The following is a 25,834-nucleotide window of genomic DNA, read 5'->3' as shown; positions in this document are numbered from 1 at the left end:
AGTGATTTATTAAGTTATTAAGTTTATAGTGATTGTCAGTAATTCTTGCCCCTGTACATGTAATTACTTCTCAGAGAAAATGGCTTGTACATGTAATTATTTCTCAAAGAAAATGGCTTGTACATGTAATTGTTTCTCAAAGAAAAGGGTTCTCAAATAAAATGGCTTGCACATGTAATTACTTCTCAAAGAAAATGGCTTGTACACGTACTTACTTCTAAAAGAAAATGGCTTGTACATGTAATTACTTTTCAAAGAAAATGGCTTGTACATGTAATTACTGCTCGAAGAAATTGGCTTGCACATGTAATTACTTCTCAAAGAAAATGGCTTGTACATGTAATTATTTTTAAAGAAAAACGTTCTCAAATAAAATGGCTTGTACATGTAATTACTTTTCAAAGAAAATGGATTGTACATGTAATTACTTCTCAAGAAAATGGTTTGTACATGTAAATATTTCTTAAAGAAAAAGGTTCTCAAATAAAATGGCTTGTACATGTAATTACTTCTCAAAGAAAATGGGGATTCAGATTTTGCTTTAATCATATATTACATTAACCCAAGGTAATTTAATCTGCAGCTTATTAAATTTAGTCGTTATTACATAAAGATTTTATGCTAAATAAAGATTTTATGTTACATGAAGGTTTTATGTTCCAGAATATTAGTTGAGACGAAGGAGATGCTGGAAGAACAACTCGCCTCATCGCGCAGGAGGGCTGAACAAGTGTTGGATTTGGAGAATAACATTCTGCAGCTAAAACAAACGATTAATCAAATCAGTATTGTAAGTAGAAGGCGACGATGTAGCGGTTACGTTATGAAATAGTAATTGTGCCTACCTTATTTTATACACCCCTGTATGCGTTTATCGTAGTGTTTTTGTGCTTACTTGGATATAATTGTATTTTATACCCAATAGTGACTTTAAAGGGGATTACTTTCCTGTTGTTATTATGAGGTCAGAAAATAGCACGGCAGCCTCGCCTCATGCGTGAATATGATCTTAAGAAGCAGAAAGAGTTAACTAGAGCCAGCTAATCCTAGACCAATACCTGTTTCCCGAAAACCCGCTAACATTTATGCTCCTAATTTGGATACACAAAAATGCAGCCAAGGCAATAAAAAGTTTCAACAGTTAACCCTCAAATACAAGGAACAGTTTAAATAAATTAAATCCTGCCAAGTTTGACAAGAGAGAAAGTACAGATCAAATTAATTTTCTGTACTATTATCCACCCACACGTCCAATTCAAACAATTTTTATTTTCAGGAACGAGATGCTGACCGTGAAAGACTCCAGGAAGTCATGGAAGAAAATGCCCAGCTCCATCTCAGTACAAAGAATTCCCTCAGTGAATCCGCCACTTTGGTTGCCCAGTTGGACCAGCTGAAATCACGGGCACCCATGAATGGCTCCAGCGTGGGCAGTGATCTCATTGGCGACGCGCAGGCCAGGGTTCTGAAGCTGCAGTTGGAAAACCAAAGACTGGAGGCTGAAAATGAACAACTGAAGCGAGAGAGCCTCCTAGCCTCCACTGATAAGTTGCTAGAATTGGAAAAGGAAAACAAGAGGCTGTCTATTAAGGTGAGGGAGAGCATTTCGATAAAAATGTTTCACTGTCAAGGTATCTTTATCTCGATCAAAATCTTATTCTGGACTGATACTTGTTTTGATCCGTACTTAAATTTGCGTTCTGTATTTTGTTGACGTTGGTATCGTTCTTTCAATCTAATTTGATATTTGATTCTTCAGTGTTTACATTCTTACAGTAAATAATTCTTTGGAAAAATAAAGTCCGCTGTAGTGTGTATGAAGTATATTGCTACATACAGGAAGCTTTCGTCTACTTGATCAGTTGGCCTCTTCAGTTGGCGAAAGCTTCCTGTATATAGCAATATACACATACTACTGCGGACGTGATTTTTCCAATTAAGGTCACGAGAAAGTGATGATATCAAATAAATAATTCTTTGGTTAACAGGTGACTCACTTACAAGACATGAGTAAAAAGGAACGGACTCACGTGTTGGAGGCACAGGGAGAAAGTGAGCAGCGTCATCAGGAAAACCAGCGCTTACATCAAACCATCAACACAATCAAAACGAATTCTCAGCGGCAAATAGATGAGCTCCAGGTTAGTTGAGTGACTGACAAAACAGCAGTTTCCTCTTAAGTATTGAAGAGTACCCAGACCATGCACTGAAAATGAAGAGATCTTAGAGGTAGTTATTTACATTCATTTCTTAGGTTATAAAGTTATCCATAAGTACTCGAAAGGAAATCATTTGATTTTGCAGTATTTATAATCAGAGTTGAATAGGCAACGAGTTCCGTTGATACTTCCCCCTTTCAGGTATACTAATTCCGTGTTTTCTGCTGTTGAATTTATTCTTCACATTTTACTTGACCATAAGATTCAGCATTTAGGCATTCTTCAAAAACCTATGGATGTTATACACTGTATAATGTCTTTGTACTATGAATCAAGGTCTATAGACCTTGCTATAAATAGATTAACAAGATTTGCCGAGTCACAATTTGGGACTCTCACAGGGCTGCCTCACAGGATTTGTTCTGGGATGAAAGGTGAGAGTTAGAATTAGACAGCAAGGGGGAAAAGTGACCAGAGGGAGCACTGGAAGAGTAAAAGGCAGAATAAACCTTGTCATTGGGAATAAAAGGATGCTGCGGGCATTATCACTGTTCAGCATAACCCAGCAACTAAGGCTGGAGATAATGATCATGAAATACGGTAGTTTAACCAGACAGCCGATCAGCATTTCTAGATTTGTGCAGCTATCCGTAAAAAGAGGTGAGAATCAAAGCGAGACACAATGAAAGGGGTTGGAAAACTGGCGGGGATTGGTTAGGGCGCATATAAAAGTTAATAGGCAGAAAGTAATGCAGATGGGGTCAAACTGATACTGCAAAACTCACTAGTTCCTACAGAGAGCTAAGCAAGGCACTCAGAAGATTGCACCTCACTCCGACGTCAGAACTTTGAGAGAATTGTGGCAGATCTATAAGGAAATTGGCTATGGTCTCAGTATCTCTATCCAATGGATAGAGTACAAAAATAATTATACCGAATAAAATGATGTAAGAACATGGACTGGATCCAGTTTAGGCTCTGATAAACAGATTAGAATTCTTGTTTTACGTGCGTGCTATTGTTCAAAAGAAGCAAACAGTAAAAGCTATGATCTTCAAAGCAAGCATCTACAGACTTAGATACCTATTTTTTAAAGGCAGCATTTCTGCTTTTGGCAGTGTTAATGTGTTTAAACAATTTAAGGAGGATCCTATTTTCAATTTTGAGTTTCAAAGCATAGATGAGTTACTCTGTCATTCTGAAACGTATAGCCTTATTATTTATCTTGTTGCTATATTTCATAAAAGAAAATCATCATAAATGGAAATAAATACTGTCGTTTTGTTAGTAATTTCTAATTTGTTTCTTTGCAGCAAGAAAACACTCAGCTTCTGGAGCTCATTGAGACGCTCAGAGAAAGGCAAAGAAGACAACTGATACCCGATTGATTGATGTCGAGAGCGAGAACAAGAAACTCAGTGATTTGAACCTTCAGCTGCAGAGTCAGGTAAGGAAGGAAGGCCCTGTGATTTGTAAAAAATATTTGCAACCGGATTTACAAATATCTTTTTAGACACAATATGTCAATTTTTTTTTGTACAGGTTGTTGTACTTTTGAGCTTCTAAGTATTTAATCCCCCATAGAGGGGTAGTGTTGTCAGTACACGTCATGTGGTGCACTGTAGGCATTACTTAAGATTTTTCGCAGCATCCCTTTGGTCCCTTGCTGCAACACCTTTCACTCCTTTTACTATACCTCCTTTTACATTCTCTTTCCTCCATCATACTTTCCACCCTCTCCTAACAATTATTTCTACATTATTTTCAGTGCTGGATGACCTCATAGGTCCCAACGCCTTGGCCTTTGGTCAAAATTTTATATTCTAGTTCCACTTCTAAGTGTTTAATCCCTTATGATTAGTAATATAGAGGTAACACTAAAGATTTTAAATGTTTTCGGCAAACAGGAAACCCTCCTTTTGCAGCAATGATTCACTAGGAAATTTTTTTACTAGTGTGTTGTGCTTTCATGGTATGTTTGCGATGATGTTACTAATTTTATATCTGTTTCAGGTCTCCAGGTTAGAGTATGAAAAACAGCAACTCAATAGATTGACAGAAAGGTTGCGAGAGAGTGCTGACAAGCTTTCGGAAGTTGAACAGCAGAAAGCAGAGATTGAACTGGAGAATAAAGATCTACACAAAGTTAGTTTATATAAATGTACCTTATAAATTATGATTACTCAGAGTACTATAACTCCTTAAAGTAATGTTTTTTTATGTGTTGGAAGATTAAAGGGAATAGTTTGTCAGGTCGAGTCTAGTAGTAAATAATGCGAAAGTAAAATATCCTCTAATGACGTCTTTATTTTCTAGGCACTAGGAGCCTTCCGGGAGAGTTGTGAGCGCCATGAAGCTTTGGAGAGGGACTATGCTAGTCTGGAAGTAGAACACTCTCGTGTTAGTAAAGTGCTTACAGTCATGAAGGAGACTGTTACTAAGGTGATATTCTAGACTTTTGTTGAAACGGTTTTAAATGAATGAAAGTTACATATTTATTTTAACAACTTGTATAAAGTAAACAAGCTATTGGCTTGTTGACTTAATACCATTAGATGAAGTAAGTTGAAAAGTATACAAGATGTTATTTCACTAAATAAATTTGATTTGCATTTCTAAAAGATTTAAATTTCTTATCTATGCAAGGGCTAAAAATTTCAATGTCAAGAAATTTTCTACATTCACCTTAAACTGATCCAAATTAAATTGGGGCTAGTACCAAATTGACTCATTGAAACTGTGTGAGACTCATTGGCCATGGCTACATTTAAATGCTCTGGCAGGGACTTACCAAGATCATTGAAGCAGTTGCATGATAGAACAATGTTTTTTTAGTTTCATCTAAGGTCAGTGTGTTTAAGGAGTGCAGCCTAATCACTGTCATGAAGTCTCACTAGCAGCATTGAATATTCAGTAGGACACTGCATGGACTAAGAGATTGCTTAGTTTTCACCTTATTGGTTTGCCATATTTTGAACAGAATTATGGTCAAATTTTGATAATGTATTCATTAACTTCTCCCAAAGAGACACAGATGGGGCTCTTACCAGGTTACGATGGTCTGATTTACAACATTTTCATTTTGTGATGGCAGTATAATACACATTAAGCAGAAACCATATTCTGAATTTTTAATTGCAATTTTTCCTGGACCAGTGATATGACACACTCACATGAATGCTGGCCTCCATACGGCAGCAGTGCACCTAATTTTTCAGTCTACCATGCAGTCCCTAGTGTCAACAACCAATACTATAGTTTTCTTTGTTGCTTCTATATTTTTGGGATATCTTTCTATATCAACGAAGTGTTTTTAAACATCTGTCATCTGCAAAATGCCAATCTGTGTGTCCTGCTACTGGTGAGGACATCACATGTGATCTTAGACTTTGGTCATATGTTTAATCCTTATTAAATATTCATGCACTTAATATGTATGGCAAAAGGCAGGTGTTCTTTTTGAGTTTCTACATTTTTGGGATTCTCTTTTTTCTCTAAAATTAACATTGAAAATTTTTCATTTAAAAAAACTACTTATTCCAGCTTGAGAGTGTGCATAGTGAAAAACTTCAAATGCAAGTGGAAATGGAACGTCTCAATCGCTCTATTGACAGCCTTAAGTCCTCGTCAGTTCGTATTGCTGACCTAGAGTCAGAAAAGGAGGCACAGATACAACAGATTAATCTCCTTCAAGGACAGATTACTGCCTTCAAGTCTGATAGAAGCAAGCTTGAACAGATGGAACTTGATCTTCTTGCTGCAAACAATGAAGTTCAAAAGAAAAATAGATCTTTGGAAACAAGCCAAAAGAAATTAGCCGAGATGGAGAAGGAAAGGACAGAGCTTGAGAATGAAAATTCCAAAGTATGTATTTTTATTCTGGGAACATAAAAGTTCATGTTGATAAGGTTTCTTTCACTGAAATACAGTATTTTGATTCATTTACTTACAGAAGATTACAGTCTACAGTTGTAGAGGTTTCTTATGTTTATTAAATTAAACTAAAACTTATTGGAATTATGTTCCTGTGTGATATTCAGTGTTATTAGTATGAAGGGAAAAATTTTATTATATTTTCTTTAGCTTCAGAGAACAGTGGAAACTTTGAAGTTATCTACAAAGAGACTGAATGAACTAGAGAGAGATCTTACTGAACTAGAGGGTACCAATGACCGTCTGGACAGAGAGAACAAGTCCCTTCAGAAAGAGGTTAGTAAGTCCTCATTTCAATAGCTTTCAGATGTAATTACTGAAAATTTTGTACATGTGGGTTTTTTGCAGGCTGTGAAAACTTTTATTTATTAGTTGATGAGGTGAATTTTACTAAACAGGAATATTTTGAGATTAGTATTAATATAATACTGAACCATAATTCATAAAGGCTAAGTACTAAAGTACTGGTGAAAAATTTGTTCCACATTTAAGTGTAGGGCAATCTTGAATACCTTCTGTACATTATAGGTTAAGTTAAGCCTTTCAAATCTGGCAATATTTCAAATTTCTTGAGTTTTCGTTGCTGTAACTACTGTATTTTTCAATGGTCAGATACACTGGCAGCCTTTTCAGGGGTAGCATTGTTCATTAGAAGCAGTTTTTTTTTTTTTTTCTGTACGAGGGAGAAGTCACCACCGGGAAATGTAAGTTTATTTACTGGGAGATCTCTGGTATTTGTATGTCTGACTATTTAAAGGTTGGTTCTTGCAATGGGTTACTATTTGCAGTACATTAAAAAGTTTTATGACAGTATGTTAGAAAATAAACTCATTATATTTAATATCACCATTGTTTGGGGCACAATACCTTCCTTTTTATTGTTTCAAGAATTCACTTACACTTTAGAGAACTTTGTGTAATATCTGTTAGGGTGGTTGAAGAAGTACTGTATTTGCCTTTTGTGTTCAGCTGTTGAGACCAGTAACAGCTTTTGTAAATTATATTTAAACTGAACTTTGTGTTTGCAGGTATCTAGGTTGCGTACAGCAATGGAAGTGAAGGATGGTTTGATAGATGAAGCTGCAAGCAAGACCTCCACACTAGAAAGAGATATAAAGAGGCTTGATAAGGAAGTCAATGAGCTTAGGGGCAGTGATAATAGGTATGCCATTTCATAAACTGTCTGTACTGAGTTTAAAATGTTTAATGAAGTAGTTTTATATGGAAATATTTGTCCTTGTACAGTATACTGTATATATCTTGATTTGAGATATGTCCAGGAGAATGGAATTGTAAATATTTATTTGAATCATTTCACAGAGTAAGAGAGTTAGAAAAAGAGAAACGGGAATTTGAGCAACAGATGATGACAGAACGTAAAACTCTGAACTGCTTGAGGGAGGACTTAGTTGCAGAGAAGGTGAGTTATTCTATTTTGTATTTAATATGTGAAAAGACAAAATCAGTAGAGAAATAAGAAACATTCATTTATGCATGAAACTGTTTGTAAGAACTACAAACAAAGAAGCAATACATTTCACATACCGTGCACTCACCTGAAGTAGTCATTACAAAGTTAATAATCAATTAACATTCATTTTGGTGAAACTATCAGTATTTGTACAAAAATGTAAACCTTCAAGTTTTATCCAGATATACCTTCAGTGAAAACTGGTCTGGTCGTTGAAGCTAGGTAATGAGGTAGTGAGGGGGTGAGGAACCCAGCTACTCATTTGGCAAACAGCATCACATTTTCTTTGACCACGTATGTGATCAGACATCTTGTGCTTTACTCTTTTTGTATGTAATTTAATTTTTAAAATTATTTCTATGACTGAATGGTGATGACTTTTGCATGTTTGTTTTTGGCTTGGTTGATTATGTTTGATGATCTCCATCTCAGTAATTAGTATAGATGTCCAGGAGTGAACTGGTGTGTTCTAGGGTTCATGTCCTTCTATCTGTAGAGGTCAGGGTTGCACATCAATGAACTTGTGGAGTGCCTGCCCAATTGGAGTAGTACAGGATAGGAGGAAGAAGTCAAAGAAGGTAGCATCATTGTCTTTGGAGGGTAACCAATTGCTGTTCTCACCAGCTCTTACCTGTTCTTAACCTGCCTTGACCCCAGCTGCTGCTTTTAGGATGAGTCTGCCTGTACTCCCCATACTTGGTCCAGGGAGGGTCCATGTGGACCTAATGGCGATCATCAGACTCTCTCCTTGGCCAGTACTGTTTCTGGTGCAATGCCAGTTCCTGCTACCCACACTGTTTCTGCTTCAGTCTCCATTTCTCCTGTTTCAGCTATATTGACTCCAAGACATCCCCAGGAGACAAAAAAGTTGCTGTATAGGCTTTGTGGCCATCTCTTGAAATTGTACGCCTTTATAGAACACTGCTTTAGCCAAAGTTCCCCTCCTGCACCAGCCATGGTGACCCCATCTCTAACTGTGGTTTCCCCACCTAAGACAAAGTACATTGCAAGGATGTTCCTGCTTTCCTTGCTGTTGCTACTGTGGCAGCTCCTCCTCCTGCTGCAGCTTCTCTAGCAACTCCTGCTCTGTCTCTTCAGGGATGTCTACCTCAACTCTGCCCTTTTCAGAGGTGGGAGAGGATGGAGAAACCCATGGTCACAGGAGGTCAAAGAAGCACCATCATAGTTTGACCTCCTCCTCTTCCCTTTCCTCTCCTCCATCTTTGTCTTCCTCATATTTACTTCAGCTGGAGTCTTCTCCGCTTCCCTGTCCCTCTCCTCCGTCTTTGTCTTCCTCATATTTACATCAGCTGGAGCATAGAAAGCAGGCTCGGAACACTGCCGTCCACAAATAAGCTGTGAACTCCTCTTCTGGCCTTCATTCTTCTGTTGGGAATGACAGTGATCCCATAGCTAATTCACAGGGGCCAGGCAATTGTGAGTAGTGCATGTGGATCAGTCCTTAAATGTGCTTGGGATAGATATCCATTTCATTGATATGAGAAGTCATTTACCAGTGTCCCCAGACCAGTATCATGAAATGCCTTGTGACATTCTGATAAATATGTGGAGGTAATTGAAATTATCCATGAACAAAGCAGATACAAAATTAATGTTGATGGATTCTTGCTGAATGAGGTTGCAGTAAACAGTTGGGTACTAAGGGGGAGTGTTATTTCACCATTGCTGTTTGCCCTTCTGATATGTTTTACAATGAAAACGAGTGGTCAGAAATGGAAGAGCAGACTTCGTTTGGAACAGTATAGAAACTTAACAGACTTAGAATATGTAGATGATGCTATTTGAGTTAAGAAAATGCCATAAGATGTATAAAGCTTGCTTAATAGAATGTATTTCATATCTAGAGAGATGGAAATAAATCTAAGAAATACACAAATAATGAAGACAAAATATGCAGAGGGACAAAATAACATTAGATGGATAAATGATTAATGAGGTTGAATCTATCAAATATTGAGACAGAATGGTATTCAATAAAGGTTCTCTTGAGGTGGAATTTAGAGAAAGATTTATAAAGGTAAATTGCCCAAGGGATATGTGTGATAAATTCTGTAAAACAAATACAATAGTTGGAAGTTGCATACAAAAGTAAGATTTTCCATCAGTCTAGTATGATAATTTTTGCTAAAAAAATTAACAGTGCAACTATAATTAAAGGATTTTTTTATTTGAGAATAAAGCTTTGCACAGAATTTTATGAGTCAACTGGCAGGATAGTGTTAGAAATGATACCATAATGTAAATTACAGAATTTCCATATTTACTGAGGTAATAATGAAAAGGAGATGGAGGTGGCTTGGAAATGCTCTTTGTAGAATCCCTGGGAGAATAGTAAATGATAGTGAGCTGGACAAGGGGCGATATTTGGAAGATAAAGCACAAGAAAAACATGAGGTACTTTGCTTCATATGGAGCTGGGGGTGTTGATGATGATGATGCAAACATGAAGGCTCTTATCAAAATTCCAACCTTAACTAACCCCATATTTGTCCTTGTTTCTGAAGGAAAAAGTGGCACTGTTTATTATGTGAGAAGTGGATTTCCCACCCCCTCACTCACTGTTGCTTGTTAACGACCTTTTAACCAATCTTCATACTGGCTCCCTTTAAAGTTATATCCAAGTGTATTTTTTTTTTGTTAATTCTCAATCCAAAAAGAAAGAAAAAATTTGTTATCATCAACAGTTTTCCTGTTTTATATATTTATCTAGATAATATAATATATGATTTTTATGGAACTTTTTTATGGATCCTTTGCTATTTCAGGTAAAAACTCAGCGGTTGTCTAATCAGCTTGACAGCCTTAAATCAGATCTGAGCAAGTTAGGATTGAATGCTGACAACCTAACTGCCCCTGTGTCAGATAATGAGAGCGAGTAAGGATCCCCTTCAATTTTCTGTTCATGTTGCACTTTCTCTCCTGTTGACATTGTAGAGATTTATGTTCTTTGGATATTACTGCATGTGTAATGGCTCTGGTTTCCTTATTGTTTACAAGAATGCAGAATCAGACCTGATTTAATTAGACAAAAATGCATCCTTTTACCTATATGGTATTGCTATACTGTACTGGAAATGTTCTTTTTCTCTTTTGTAAAAGCTCTGATGTAAATAACAATTATTTGTAGAATATTGATTCATGTATGGAAATTAATCTTTCATTTTTTGTTGTGTAAAATAATTTAGATCCTTTGTTATTATATATACTTGCTAACTGACACTATTTGAGCATTGACTAAGAAAGATACTTTCATCTTGTGCAGTATTTTTTCACAGGTGGAAGAGCATTCTGTAGGCCCAGTAAAATTGACTGGCACTGGCATAACTTGTTTAGCCCTATAATCTGAGAAAAAGATTTAATCTTGTTATGAAGCTGGCCTATATTCTTACATTTAGTAAATACTGTATATAGTGAAGCCCATAGATCAACTAAGTGTCATTTATGGTTTCAGCACACAGATATCCAGAATAATGCGCAGTACAAAGAAATTAAACAGGTACAGTTGCCATAGGCAAAAGGTCTGTTAAGTTTTGTTTTTATTGATAGCTTTCAATAAGCTCTTTGACAACCTGTGCACTTACACTATCATATTTCAAACTCCTTATGCTTCCAATAATCTGTGTGAATATGAGTGCCCTTAAAATGCTTTCATAGTGTCAGTATATTCATTCTGAAATATTATTGGCTATGATTTTATCTTTAGAAATTGGAGAGAAACTTTTGAGGTATACAGTATTTTTCTGAATATTCTTAATATACTTACAAACTTCCCTTCCAGTTCTTTATCCTTTCCTGCTCTACAACCTTAAGACAAAAAATAATAACAGTTGGTGTAGGGCATCCTTTTGGTTTTATTTCAGAGTTGTAGGTTTTATTACTGTGATTTTGTCTACTTTTTTATATATATTTTTGACAGGAAATTTTGGGTTGATTCCCTTCTTATTTTCTGTGTGTTTTGGGTTGTAATTTCTTGTATTGTCATGAATTTTGATGTATAGGTATTTTAAATCTTCTGGTCCTTTTACCTCTTATCTTTCTTCTTGATATTAAGCATTTATTCTATTTAAGGATATGGTAAATTGAAGTTATATAAAATTTCTGTATTATGGTATATTTTTTCCAATAGTAATAATCCCAGAAATAGCTTTCCTCCTCAGAAGACAATTACTTCAGTTAAAGAATGTTACTTTATGTATCACTAACATTGCTTTGCTTTTCTGGAATATATAGTATTTTTGTTGACAAATAAACTTCTATATTGATCTTATCGTTTGGCTTGAGGGGAGGTTATAGGTTTTGTTTATTAAGCAAGGCAATTTTTAGATGTTTTCACCTCAGTGAGCAAGAAAGGGTGTTCACATCCTCAATATTAATCTTGCTTAAGTTAGGTGCTATTGTGGAACCTGATCCATTTTCAGCTTCCAAGGTGGAAGAGGATATTTTTTCGAGGAACTTTTATCCCTTGTATAGTGTGGGATGGAACCCATTAAAAGGATTCCTATTTTGTCAGTTTGTAGTACTGAGCACAAGTTGAATAGTTTTCATAAAGGAAAAGTATTTTGGCAAATGTAAGGCATTCAGCATTAATTTTACTGAGCCTAATTTCATGTGAAAGTTTTGAGGCCAAAATTATGGTAACAGCAATTTTTTAGTTTTTCATTGTGCACTAGCAATGTGTCACCAGTTTGGTAACATCATTCTGGAATATGCATTATGCTTTGTTTGCATGGAATGATGAGGTGCCAAATGTTGATTGTCAGTTACATTGTGTGCAAAGTTTCCTTTATACTGATAGTCCTTTGATGTTGAAATTAAAATTAACTTGTTGGTCAGGTAAAAACAAATTCAAGCTATGATTTTCTTCCTAATATCATCATGAGTGAAAGAATGTAGATTTTTTTATTTGTTCCTCTAATGTGAAAATCTGTAGGAAGGACAGCTAAAGGAAAAGAAAGAAATTGTAGGGAATGAGAGTAAACTTACCCTTAATGAAGCTAAAAGTACAATTGCACAGTCACAGCTTGATACAGTAGCAGAATGAATAACCAGGTTGTCCATTACAAGGGTGTCACCTTTTCATGTGTTGGGTTTTTAATGAATTTCTGTATACTGTATTCATTTGCATTAATATTAATATTTAGTTGTTGTGTTCTTGTGTTCTTAAATAGGCGATTGAAAATGGTACTCTACTTATTCAGTGTTGATAATATCTTGATTACTCAGATTTTCTCTTGTTCCAAATAGGACCCTAGAAATTAAACTACTGTAGCTCAAGTTACTTTATGTACCCCAGTTCTAAAGATGACTTTCTGCATACTAGTTTGTAAAACTGTTTTTTCATTGTAGTATTGTAATTTCTATTTCCTTTTTTTATCGTTTTGTTTCTGGAAGATCAGATTGAAATGCTAAGCATTGCACTGACAACCTAAAACCTAAATGATGTTATTGAAATTAAAGTTTTCTATTTTATATTTTTGAGAATGTAAATAGTACTTTAACATACAACTTACCTGTTAGTTATATGGCACAGTCTTTGACGCCACGGCAAAATTTCAAAACGCCTTGCGCAGCGCCAGTCCGAATATCGGGTGATCGCCCTTACCTGCCCTCTGTCGGGCAATACTAGGAACTATTCAACATGCTTCAGAATACTTTTGCGATCACGCCAAGACATTATTAATCGGTACTCGAGCCGAATTTCATTGTATCTGCCTACATGGAGCTGTTTTTCACTTGGTGAAGTACTCTCTTGTTGGTTTGCGGCTTTGCCAGTTATTTGTCACCTATTTAGTCAGGTTTTCTGATAATTATGTCAGATTCTGGTCTTATACCTTTAGGGTATGCAGCAAAGGCTGTAAGACGAGGTTGGTCAAGGCTAGTCTTGATCCTCATTCAATTTGTGTGGCTTGTAGAGGTCAGGAATGTTCATATGAGAGGAAGTGTGATGAATGTATCAGTATGACTGAAAAGATTGAAGCTCTATCTAAGTATGTAAAGAAGCTTGAGAAAGATAGAGCCAGGAAAGCTTTAGCTAGAAGTTCTTCTTCTCTCCCTCCAGAAACCGGAATCTCCTTAGCTGTGCAGGAAACTTCCTATTATTATCCCCGTGGCTACTAATATTCTTTTCTGACTCTGATATCCTGAACCCGTTACCGTGTCTGGAGTATCAAGTCCAGATGGACGCCAGATTTAACCTTATTGTGGGCGCCATGGAGATAATGGCGTTAGCGTGAAATCCCTTCAGTGTGTATGGATTCTTTCCAAAATATTGTGAATAATTTAAGTGCAGTGCAAAGTGTTAGTGTGGTGGAGAGGTGGTTGCTCGCCCTACTCGTTCTCCTAGACCTAAGCCTCTGTCAAGCTCCCCCTGCTCCTGGGAGAAGACATGCTGAAAGTCAAGGGAGGCGATGGGGTCTGCTCACGAGCAGTCGCCCCTCGAACAGTCCCTGTTGTTTCCCAGGCTGTTTCAGGCGCCCGTTGAAAGCGACTCAGGAAGTGTCTTTCTTCAAGCTCCAGTGACGCCTGCGCAGAGGCTGAGATTTCCGACGAGTCTAGACCATTGAAGAGGTCCAGGAATCTTTCGCCAGCGGTTCAGAAGAAGAAGCCATTTCGTATCACAGCCTTCCTGTAGTTTTGGAGAGTCCGGAGAGATTTTTCGTCGTCTGAAGAATCTTCTCCCAGGCGCAAGGCTCATGCGCAAGAGGTATCAAGACTTCCCATTCGGTTTGCCCAGCGTTCCGGTGTTTCTCCTTTGGTTTCACGTGGCCTATTGTGGCTTCTCGCCTCTTCCTCATCACGATCCTGGCTCTACTGATCATCGTTTCAGTTGGATCCTCGTCTACCATGACTTTCTTCGACGATGCACAAGAAAATTGGAAGCATTCTTGGCGGGCTCGGAAGGCCTGGTTCTTCTCCAGCAAAGCCTTCTGAAGTGTATTTGATGCCTCCTCAGCAAGTCTCGAGCTCTCGAGCGCCCAGTACGAAAGCTCCTCCTCGATCTGTGCCTCTGATCCTCCTTTGGTTCAGGCTCAGGATCAGGCTCTTGCCAGTCAGGCTCAGGCGCTCTCAAGATTTAAGCTCTCTCGTGCTCAAGCGCCTCAGGTAGCGCCCCTGGTGAGGCGCCATCCTGGCTCCTTTGTGGCGCCAGTTCAAACTCTCTTGTGGCGCAGGCTCCCTCTTGTGGCGCCAGTTCAGGCTCTCTTGTGGCGCCTACTCAGGCTCAGCTCCTCGTCAAGCTCTTATTCAGGCTCCTACTCTTTCCTTCACAAGATGTGTGTGTGCAAGCGGAAGGTTTTTCTCCTATTTCGTCTGAGGAAGAAGTTGTGGAAGAGTTTCCTGTGACGAACCAGACTCCTCTCGCTGGATTACAAGAAACTGCCGCTTTATTGATAATTTTCCTGAGGATTTGCACCTGCATGCCAGCTTCCCTTCTCTCAGTCGCAAGAGACTCAAACCTACCTCTTCCTTTATGAAGTTAGTGCTTTCTATTTCAGCTAAGAAGGCATTAAAGAAATGAACTCTGGTTGGGAAGACAAAGCGTGATCAGGGAAACCACTTTCTGCTTCCCTCCTTCCAAGCTTTCTACTAAGATCAGAGGCTTGCTACGACACTGGGAAGTTTTCTCTGGGAGCTTCCTCCTCTCAGGAGACTTCTCCAGTCTCGATTCTACCCGTCGTTCTGCGATGAACTCGCTCGGTTTTCTTCTCTTTCAGAGTTGGACCACCTTTTGAAGAACGTTTTTCCGAGTTTTGGAAGTCATCAGTTTTATGGACTGACTATTGGCGCTTTGGGTAGGAAGGTAAAGTCTTTTGGTCTTTCGAGAAGCGCATTTCGATTTTCTCTTCTGTTATGTCCCCGCTTTTAGATAAAGGATTCGTGGAGTGCGCCTGAGTTAGCCTCCATCTTCACGTTAGGAGTTCTTAGAAGCGACAACTTTGGTGCTCTTTTGTCGCCGTGGAGTTTCTAGGACTCAAAGATCGGCTCTTCTTTTCGCACCTCTGGATAAAGTACCTTTTCCCTCAAGAACTTGTGGCCAAATGTCGAAATCCCTTACTCAGAAAAGTTCCACCAGGACCTTTTGGCGCAATCCTCTCGTAAACCAAAAGCTCCTCAACCTTCTCTGCCAGCTAAAACTCGTCCTCCTAGTTAATCCAAATAGGCCCTTTTTCGTGGTAGGCCCTCACCCACGTACAGGATCTAGTTTCGGGGCAAAGCAAGATTTATCTCCAGGGCTGATCAAACCCTCAATTAAAAAGTGATCTGCATGTCCTCCATGCACTAGTAGGAGCTAGACTTCAGCAGTTCTGGCAAACTTGGGAAGGAGAGATCGAGCGACCAGTGGACAAATCCGTGCTAAAGGAAGGATATTCTATCCTTCCTCAAGAGGCCCCCTCTTGCAACAGAACCTTTAGCTTTGACAGCATATTCCAGCAACTTAGAGAAATGCTCCGGTTCTGAGTGCGAAGTAGACTCCATGCTTTTAAAAGGGCGATAGAGATGGTAGGAAGAAGTCAACTCTCCAGGCTTTTACAAACCGTCTTTTCTTGTTCAAAGGCCTCAGAAGGCTGGAGACCAGTCCTGGGCGTAAGTTCTCAACCTTTCGTGGAGAAACCCAGTTTCGATGGAGGCAGCGCAATCCGTCCTCAATTCTCTTCGTCAGGGATTGGATGGTCTCAAATAGATCTGCAGGACGCTTACTTTCACATTCGATCCATCCCGTCCAGGAAGTTTCTTAACCGTTTTCCAGGAGAAGATTTATCAGTTCAGGACTCTGTGGCACAGTGTGTCCACAGCCCTCAAAGTATTCACAAGAGTTATGTCCACTGTTGCCAAAGCTCTTCATCTCAGAGGAATAAAGATCTCTCTCTATCTAGACGATTGGCTCATACGTTTCCCAGTCTCAGTCTCAGTGCTTGGAGGATTTGAAAGTAACTCTCGACTTGACTCAGAAGCTAGGACTTCTAATCAATTGGAAGAAGTCTCACCTATCTCCCTCACAATCCAGGATCTATTTAGGAGTGAGACTGAAACAGTTCCTTTCTGGCCTTTCGTCAGATCAAAGAATCTCGACTGTCTCAAAGAAAAGTCCAGAACTTTCTGGATATGGATACCTGTTCCGTAAAGGCTTGATGAGCCTCCTGGGAACTCTGGGCGTCAATAGAAAAGTTTGTCTCCCTGGGGAGGGCTACGCATGAGGCCCCCTTCAATTCTACCTCAGGAGCAATGGAACAGGAAAAACGCTTCCCCAGACTCCTTCTCCTTTTCCAATCTCGGACCGTACTCAAAGGAGGATCTAAGGTGGTGGTTAGATCGAAGAAAAATTAGAAAAGTCTGTCTCTTTTTTCAGTCGAACCAGACACGAACTGTTTGCAGACTCGCTAGAGTAGGATGGGAGCGACGTTGGGGGTAAAGAAATTTCAGGTTTGTGGAATCACGATGAAAAGAATGGCACATCAACAAGAAGGAGTTGAAAGCAATCCACCTGAGTCTCAGACACTTCCCACCTTTCGTACAGGGACAAACAGTTCTGGTTCATTTCAGACAGCACCACAGCGTTGTTCCTATATAAAGAAACAGGGGCACTCATTCTTACTCCCTCAGCGAGGTAGCAAGAGACCTCCTTTTTGTGGGCAGAAAAGCACAGATTCTGCTCTAACGATTCATTCAGGGCCCTCAACGTGAGAGCCGACTCATGAGCAGGAAGCACCAGGTTTCTGTCCACAGAGTGGATTTGCACAGAAGAAGTGTGTGTCGCTGTGAGACTTTAGGGTCAACCTCTGGTAGACCTGTTGCGATGAACAAGCTCTAACAGGCTCAATCTTCTGCTCTCCTGTCCCGACCAAGCAGCCTTCCAGGCGGACGCAATGCTACTGAATTGGTCGGGTCTGGACCTTTACGCCTTCCATGCGTTCAAGATGTTAGGTGCGGTGTTGGAGGAAATTTCAGCACCACCCAACACCAGGATGACGTTGATAGCCCCTTCTGGCCTTCCAAGGATTGGTTCCCAGTTCTCATGGGATCTCTTTGATCGACTTCCTGAGGAGCCTTCCAAACAGAGTAGATTTACTCAGACAGCCCCACTTCAGGAGGATTTCCACGAAACCTGCTCAAGTCTGCGGCTAAATCATTCGTTCAGACTATCGAACGTCTTCTCGAAGCAAAGGATTTTCGAAGAGCGGCTCAATCATCAAGCTAGAGCCAGAAGACCATCTTACGATCAGGTCATGAGTCCAAGGCGAAATATGTTTCGTTCATGGTGCAAAGATCATGACATTTCTCTTCCAGAACCTCGTGACGCAGTTGCGGATTTTCTTTTGTTCCTCGGAATAAGAACCTTCTGTATCCACACTTAAAGGTTATCGTAGCATGCTGGCTACTGTTTTCGTCACAGAGGTTTGGATATCTCTAATAACCAAGATATAACGGACCTTATTAAATCCTTCGTACCTTCTAAGGGTCAGATGCTAAAGTTGTTTAGTGGAATCTTGATGTAGTCCTGAAGTGGCTTATGTCTGAGAAATTTGAACTATGGATTCTGCTTCTTTATGAGATCTTTACGAGAAAACCTCTTTTAGTTTTGTTAGCTACAGCTAAGAGAATCCAGTGAGATCCACGCCTTGGATAAGAGAGTAGGATTCTCTGCTTCAAAAGCAATTTTGTTCTTTCAAACTGTTTTTTATGGCCAAGAACGACCCCTTCGCACCCATGGGCCTTCGCTCTTTTGAGATTCCGAAGTCTGTCCGAATTGGTAGAGTGAGGAGCAGAGGTTCACTCTGCCCAGTCAGAGCCTTGAAATATTATTTAAGGACTAAAAAGATATTAGGGGTCCTTCCAGATTCATATGGTGTTGGTCAGAACCCTCTTAGACCAATGTCCAAGAATGCCATGTCCTTTTTATTAGAGATCTGATTTCTGAAGCTCACTCCAATATTTCAGAGAATGATTTGAAAATGTGTAAAGTGAAGGCTCACAAGTGAGGCTATCTCACTTCTCGCATAAAAGGAACCTCTCCCTTCAGATATTGTGTACAAGCAACTGCTTGAGGTGTAAGTCTGTATTTGCTTTGGGCATTATCTCTCAGCAGGGTGCAGACAGTGTTTGACGAGTGCAGCACGTTAGGGCCCTTTGTTGTATCTGGCACGGTAATGGGTAAAGGGGTAAGGAGGATTAACCTACCTTACTTACTTGTTTTTAGGTGTGAAAGGTTTTATGGTTGTCTGTGAGGTAAGTTTAGTTAGTTTTACAGTTAGTTTTAGTTTTTATGGTTATATCTTTCTTTGGTGTTGGGTGACCTTTTGTAATTCATGATGTTTGTGCTGCGCCCTGAGCAGTAGCTTGTGGTATTATCCATGGCCATGTCTAGTGACTGATACAGCTTAAGCAATCTGCGACCAGGTCATTATACCCGGTTGCTCTGAGGATAGCAGGTTACTGAGCAGTAACTGTGGAATCAGCTACCTTAGCAGGTGAGGAACTAAGAAATTTTCTACATTAATAACCTTAATGTTTCCAACAACTCTTTTTAGCTGTCATTGCCCCACCTCCTAAAGGTGTCAATCAGCTATAATAACTAACAGGTAAGTTGTATGTTGTTAAAATGACATTTTATTCTAAAATAATGTTTAACACATACTCTCTCGTTAGTTACATGCGAAAGCCCACCTCCTCCCACGGGGACAGGTAGGCAAATTATTCTGAAGCATGTTGGAATAGTTCCTAAGTAACCCGACAGAGGCAGGTAAGGGGCGATCACCCGATGTTCGGACTGAGCTGCATGCGTTTTGAAATTTGACGTCAAAGACTCAAAGCTATATGTAACTAACAGGTAAGTATGTATTAAACTATTATTTTAGAATAAAAATGTCATTTTTGCTGTTTGTGCAGAAGTAACATCCTTAAATGAAATGTACTATTGTCTTGTTTTCATAGCATATTTTTATTGAATTATAAGTTTTGATTTGAAACTGCTTGCTCATTACAAACCTCTCAGTTATGTAAACCCTCATCACAGTGCATGCTGAGTGCTTAATATGGTTGATGTGTTTATGTAGAACAACTGTTTTTGTTTTGTAAGTTTAAATTACATTTCAGCCGTTACAAAGCATTGCGGCCATGCTAGAGGAACTTTGAAACGCAGTGTGGAAGTCGGGAAGAGAAAATAAAGCCCGTTGGAGATTCGATTAGCGAATCAATTAGCAGAAACAAGGAACTCGTAAAGAGTTAATGGAGGTAAGAATACAACAAGTCTTTTGCATTGGCAGTGTTTATAGGAACTGAAATGTTATTTTGTTTTCCTGAATGGGTGTTGTAGCCGTTTACTGTCTTTTTGGTTAATTCTTAAAGGTGTTATAAATTAAAATTTTAAAATTTTCAGAATGAAAATAACAACTGTGAGGTTGTTCATCCTTAAAATATTACCATGCAAAATTATCTTCACGTTTTTTATAAGAAGTCATAAGTTCAGTTGAAGCATTATTACAGTAGCTCTGTGCTAACATTTCTTGTCATTGTCATCACCTTGCCTGCCTTATCTTTTGGAACACTTCTGTATGGTTTTTCTGAGTGTCTCTTTTGTCACCAAAACTCGTTGCTTCCTACTGCAAAAGCCATCTCTTCTTTTTTTTTATCTCTTTCACTTTATTTGCTTTGGGCTTTGTTTCTCACCTTTGGCAGTTTACAATCTCCAAACGCTCTTTTCAGTGTTTTGTCTTTATCATAGAGTTAGTGATGATTTGAGTGTTTAAATTCAAGTATTCATATGGTAGCACCATTAATGTTTGAGATAAAAATATGTCCACTGAATTGTAAATTCCTGTTAACAGGTTAAAAGTGAGTTCGAGACTTTACAGCAACGATATCATGAAGAAGGAGCAGCTGCAGGTGTTATTGAAGATGTTTCCAAAGAAATGGCCAAACTTCGAGAAGCTCTGCATCGTGGAAATCAGGAGGTTGATGATAAATTATTGTTTTTTTTTTTTCTCTCTCAAAACTCCGTATTTATCAGTATCTCTACTGTAACTGTTTGAACTGTAACTATATAGTTATATGTTTTATATGCTTTATAAAGTTAATGGTAAAGTAATTTTAGTAACCTTTTTTCTAAATATGTATGTAATCCTATTAAAAGCGGTAAATTCTGGTAATGGGCCAAGTAACAGATTTATTTCCATCCCTTGCAGAGGGCCAGCCTGGAAAGTGAGATAACAGAGTTGAAGTCCCAGACTGCCAGTTATCGAGAGCAAGTTTGTGCCTTACAATCACAAGTGACATCACTTTCCAACCAGAACACTGTTATGTCTCAGCACAATGCTACTCTTCAAGGAGAAAATGCTCGATTGCAGGTTGAGAATACCACATTGCAATCCCAGTCAGCATCTCTGATTGCACAGAATTCAGCTTTGCAATCATCAGCCACACAAAGTGATGCAGAAAAAGAAAAGGTAGGATATTATTTAGCCTTTGTTATTCTTGAGAATGAAAACTTACATCCTTTAGTTTCTTGATGTTACAGTTATAAACCTTTATGTTGATTTATGCAGGTTCGCCGATCTTGTGATGAGCGTGGTAACAGGCTGTCACAGCTGGTGAATGACCATGAAGCTCTTCAGCGCCTTCATCAACAGTTAACAAGAGAATATGATAACCTTGTTTCTGAGCATAACACTCTTAAGACTGCTCATAAGAATCTTAAGCAGGAACAAAAAGAATTGAAGGTTAGTTTATATGTATTGTTGACAAGACAGACTCACAATGTTTAATAACAAGTTGTCGGTTATAAAAGCTATATTGTGTCTGTATGAAACTTAGACAGGGAAATAGGTTACTTGTGTAAATAATCAGTTTGTTTTCTTTTAAACTTGAAATATTATTTTATATATATCATTATGAACTAAAATGTTACCTGTTTAGTACAGTTTTAAAAGGTGAAAACTTTTAGAGGAGTGTGTGAGAAACTTTTGGGGAATTGACTGCGTAAAACATTAAAATTGGTGGTATTTTTGATTTTTTTTAAAGTGTTGTTCATTGGTAATAAGTCAGCCTATTGCCATAAAATATTGGATATTTGTATAATCTCCTTTTAATTTGAAGTTTATCAATGACATGGAGATTTTATTAATATTGTTATTGTTGCTTTAGGAGCGACAGAATAAAATGTCAGCTGGTGAAGATGATTTGCTTAAGATGCGGGAAGCCCTTGATGCAGAAATGTCTAAACTTAAGATGGATTCAAATTCATTAGCAAATCTTCGTGGAGAGCACTCAAGACTTAAGGTTTGTGATTGCTTAGTCTTTGAAGATATTCAACAACTATGCAGTATATCTCCTTAGGTTGGTACCTCAGCTCCTGCAGTGAGTCATTTTGAACACAGCGCAGGTATTACAAGAGGATTTTTATGCTTTAACTTTGATGCATTTAGTTTGCTTTCTTTCTCTTTGATGACTAATTGACTAAAGAATCGTCATGGTTATGGGTATGCACCAGTAGAATTTAAATAGATGACTTGGTTAAGCAAAGAAAAAGAGCTCAAGTTGAACTTGGCCTTCAGTGTTGTACTGACAGTTCAGATGACTCTTGAAGGTTAAGGGTGTATATCAAGAGGTTTTCATTAGAAAACTTAGAAACTCCCCATCTACATTTGAAGCAGAATTCCTCAAGATGATAGATGTCAATCTTGCTGTCCCTTCTATAAAAGGTGTTAAGTCCATTAAAACTCTGAATTCGACAATAAAAGACTGAGAAGAGAATACTAATTATAACAGACATTTTAGATCTTGAATATTCTCAGAACTGAGAAAAGAGTGAGTTAAGAATGTTAATTTAATGGCTTGGTTAAACTATTTATATAAACAATAATGATAACTGCTTACATTCTTTTTTAATTCTCCTTAACCTGGTGTTCTGAAACATTATTAGAGTTAATCGAAATTTATCATTTGTTGGGAAGAGGACTAGACATACTGCATAGATCATGCAAGAAGTTACACAATAAATAACCCATCTGAGATATGAGATATAACATTATCAAAACTGGTTATCATTAATATAAAAGAAATATAGTAACCAAAATATTTGCCTGGTCCAAAGTCCAGGTCTAAATGCTTTGCTAATGGCTTGTATGTTTTTGTTACTTATGTTAATGTTCTCGAGTTACCATACCTCTTACATTATTTACTGATCTATTCCTTCTTAATATAGGTTATATATTCACTGTTTCTTTATGTTAGGTAGGCTTAACAAAACTGGATCTCCTGCTGTAGTGACTAATTCTCCTATTCTAATGTCTTTGCTAATATCCCTTTCATTATATTCTATAGTGTATGTTTCTTGCTATACTGTGCAATAATATAACTTTTTAATTCCTTAAAGACTAATTTACTTATCATTGATCACTGATGTTTGGTTACCACTGTGTACATTCTGATTAATTTATCTTTATTTTACTTTAATTTTATTAATTTTCTGATTTTACTACTTCTGAGCTTTCTCTTTCACTGGTATTTCCTCTTTAAATTTATTTATACCTTGTTCAGTTATTACTTGATCATAACATCCAGGTCATTAATCCTTTATAAACATAAAAAAAGTATTTAAAGGTGAAGGTATCAGTCTTGAGTGAATGAGTTTTACAATAAATTTATATTAGTAAGTATGACACATCCAACTGAAGGTTAAATTTGCCTAATAAATTTAATCTCATGTATGTAATGTTAATAAATTCCTCAGCAGCCAAGGGGAAATCCATTATGAAGTAATTTATTAACTCAAAGCTGGCACTTAAATATAAAGTTATATCCCATATAACTGCAGATCTACAGAATTGTGAATAAACAACACCAAAGACATACCATATGTTATATTAAATAAAAACACTGGAAGTCATAGTTTCCCAAAATTAAAATATCTTTATGAATATATGTAGCAGAAGTTCATGGCACTTATTGATTGCTCTGACCTTTTAATATCATTTGTGGGCCAGCATTACATGAGCTTGTTTGAATCTTTGTTGTACAGTACTATATAGTTAAGGTTTTATATTGTTTTTTTCTATATACCTTTCATGTGCATTAGAACATTATTGCTCAAGCCCTAAGGTTTTATTGCAGGATGATTTCCGAAGCCTTTTCTCAGCCAATGAGAAATTGCGAACGGAATATAAGAATCTTCAAGGAGATTATAAATCGGTCAAAACTGAGAACAATACTGTGAAGTTGAGATTGACTGAGTTAGATGGAGAGCTTAATGACACGAGAGATCAAATGGCAGCTCTTGATGTTGAAGTATCAAAGCTAACCAACAAATGTCAGGTAAGAATTTCACTGCTGGTGATTAACATCAGCTGTTCTTAATGTTTTCATATTTGTTTTGTGATAGTTACATCTTGCATGGTTAGAATTATGATTACAGTGTTGTTTTTTAAGTAAGTACAGTATCTTAGTGCAATGTAAAGGATCAATTTAAAAGACATTTTCACTGAAGTCTGATTGTAGCCACTTATGTTCTTTCTGAAATTCATGAAAATGAGGTTGCTGATCACACTGCAGGAGTAGTAATTTCTCTTACTATGACTTACCATTGCAATGTAGTTCTGATGACTGAGCTTAGATATAAATTGCTGACTGTACAGGCCAGTGAGAATGTTACTACAGTAATGTATTAAAAGCCATGCAAAAAGAAGTATGGTATTTATGAAACATCTTGAAGAATCTCATAGAAAAGTTTAGACTCCTGTAAACTTGTACTTTACATCATAATACGCTATTACCTTATTTGCTCACCAGACTATCCTGTCCCTTTCTGTATCACTTCCAATTGTCAGCTTGCAGGTGGGAATGCATTTTTTATTTCATAGAAGCAAAATTTTTAGGCATTTCAGCCTTAGTATAATTTCTTCCAGGAAATTGTATTATGAATTTTGCTTGTGATGGTTTTTCTGAAGTGTATACTGATGCACATATGTCCTCACAAATTGCCTTTTAGGCTAGTCCTTTGATACAGTTTTGATTAAATCTATTACCTGATTAAACTGTTTTGAAGAGAGGGATATAGGGAAAGCTGCTTAAATTAGCCATTTTCATATTAAGTCAAAGGGAAAAATATAATGGTGAGGAATGGATTTCTTCTTTATTTTAAAGTTGCCTTGTGCCAGCATGGGTTTTGCCTAAGGGTGAAAAGTAAATTTAGATGTGTGTTAAAAGGTTGTGGACCTATAGACGCAGCCAACCAACTGAGGCAAAGATGACAACATATCTGCCTCGTAAATTAATGCTTGTTAAGGAAGTTGATTGATTACAGTGCAAAGGAAAAAATGAATTTCAGTTAGAAGTCATGTGATTTGAGGTATTTAAATTGAAAAGTAATTGATTCAAAGCAGCAGTGATCATTGAACTTATAATGCAAAGCCAATTTTTCATGCTTGTGGGATATTTCTTAAATTTTGCTTTACTTTCCAGGTGTTGCAGACATTAAATGTAACTTTAGAAGAAGATAGACGTTCACTGATGTCACAAGTTTCATTGCTGCTGACACAGTACCATGATCTCTTAACTCAGACTTTGGAAGACAAACAACACTTCCATCAAGAGGAAAAGAATTTCACGTGAGTTTTTACAAGCATTATGTAACACTTTGAAACCAGAACAAAAATTAAACAAGGCAGTTTACATGGTATATTTTAAGTTTTATATTTAGTACTGTAATTTTTTCCTGCTGTAATAGCAATCAATCTTCAGTGTTAAAAATCACAATGTAAGCTTGTTCCAGTGATAGTGTATTAGATTAAGAAATTGTGTTATAGTATTTAGGTAGCTCAGACTAATGCAATTCATACTATGTTTAGGAATCCCTTGATTTTTTTTTCGTTAAGAATTTATAACTTTTCACACATTTAGATTGTTAGTGTATATACAGCACCACTTGTTTTTTTTCATATGACTAAAGTGAATGAAGCGTAGGTTTATCAGCATTTTTCTAAACTCTAGTAGGTTATGATTAATCATAGGTAGAGAAGGTTATTACCATTACCATTGTTTTAAGGATAAAATAATATAGATACTGTATATGTGACAGAAAAATGAAGAATAAGAGAAAGAAAGAAGAAAGGAACAAGAATTTCACATTTCTTATGGAAAGTACAGAATATTACAGTTATTATATTAGAAGCTTAAGAGTAATCAAAACTGTCAGGCAGCATTCAGACTTGGGCATAGGAACCGGTTTTGGGTGAAGGGCTTTCCAAGCACTCAGCTTCCC

The 25,834-nt window shown here is 37.5% G+C and overlaps 1 protein-coding gene across 1 annotated transcript in view; it reads left to right on the top strand.

Annotated features, from left to right (window-relative positions):
* Nucleotides 1-25,834, top strand: part of LOC136855408 (girdin-like) — a 454,012-nt gene that overhangs the window by 404,662 nt on the left and 23,516 nt on the right. Inside the window, 20 exon segments of the mRNA XM_067132402.1 lie at nt 664-790; nt 1,277-1,591; nt 1,989-2,141; nt 3,473-3,518; nt 3,521-3,606; nt 4,173-4,304; nt 4,476-4,601; nt 5,703-6,023; nt 6,243-6,368; nt 7,121-7,254; nt 7,413-7,512; nt 10,350-10,459; nt 19,675-19,790; nt 19,793-19,812; nt 20,406-20,531; nt 20,763-21,023; nt 21,123-21,296; nt 21,721-21,855; nt 23,689-23,889; nt 25,036-25,181. Coding sequence (XP_066988503.1) covers nt 664-790; nt 1,277-1,591; nt 1,989-2,141; nt 3,473-3,518; nt 3,521-3,606; nt 4,173-4,304; nt 4,476-4,601; nt 5,703-6,023; nt 6,243-6,368; nt 7,121-7,254; nt 7,413-7,512; nt 10,350-10,459; nt 19,675-19,790; nt 19,793-19,812; nt 20,406-20,531; nt 20,763-21,023; nt 21,123-21,296; nt 21,721-21,855; nt 23,689-23,889; nt 25,036-25,181 — 2,955 coding nt within the window.

The sequence above is a fragment of the Macrobrachium rosenbergii genome, chromosome 31, assembly GCF_040412425.1.
Source record: "Macrobrachium rosenbergii isolate ZJJX-2024 chromosome 31, ASM4041242v1, whole genome shotgun sequence".
Classification (NCBI taxonomy): domain Eukaryota; kingdom Metazoa; phylum Arthropoda; class Malacostraca; order Decapoda; family Palaemonidae; genus Macrobrachium; species Macrobrachium rosenbergii.
Note: the sequence above shows the minus strand (reverse complement) of the source record. Positions and strands in the feature narration are given on the sequence as shown.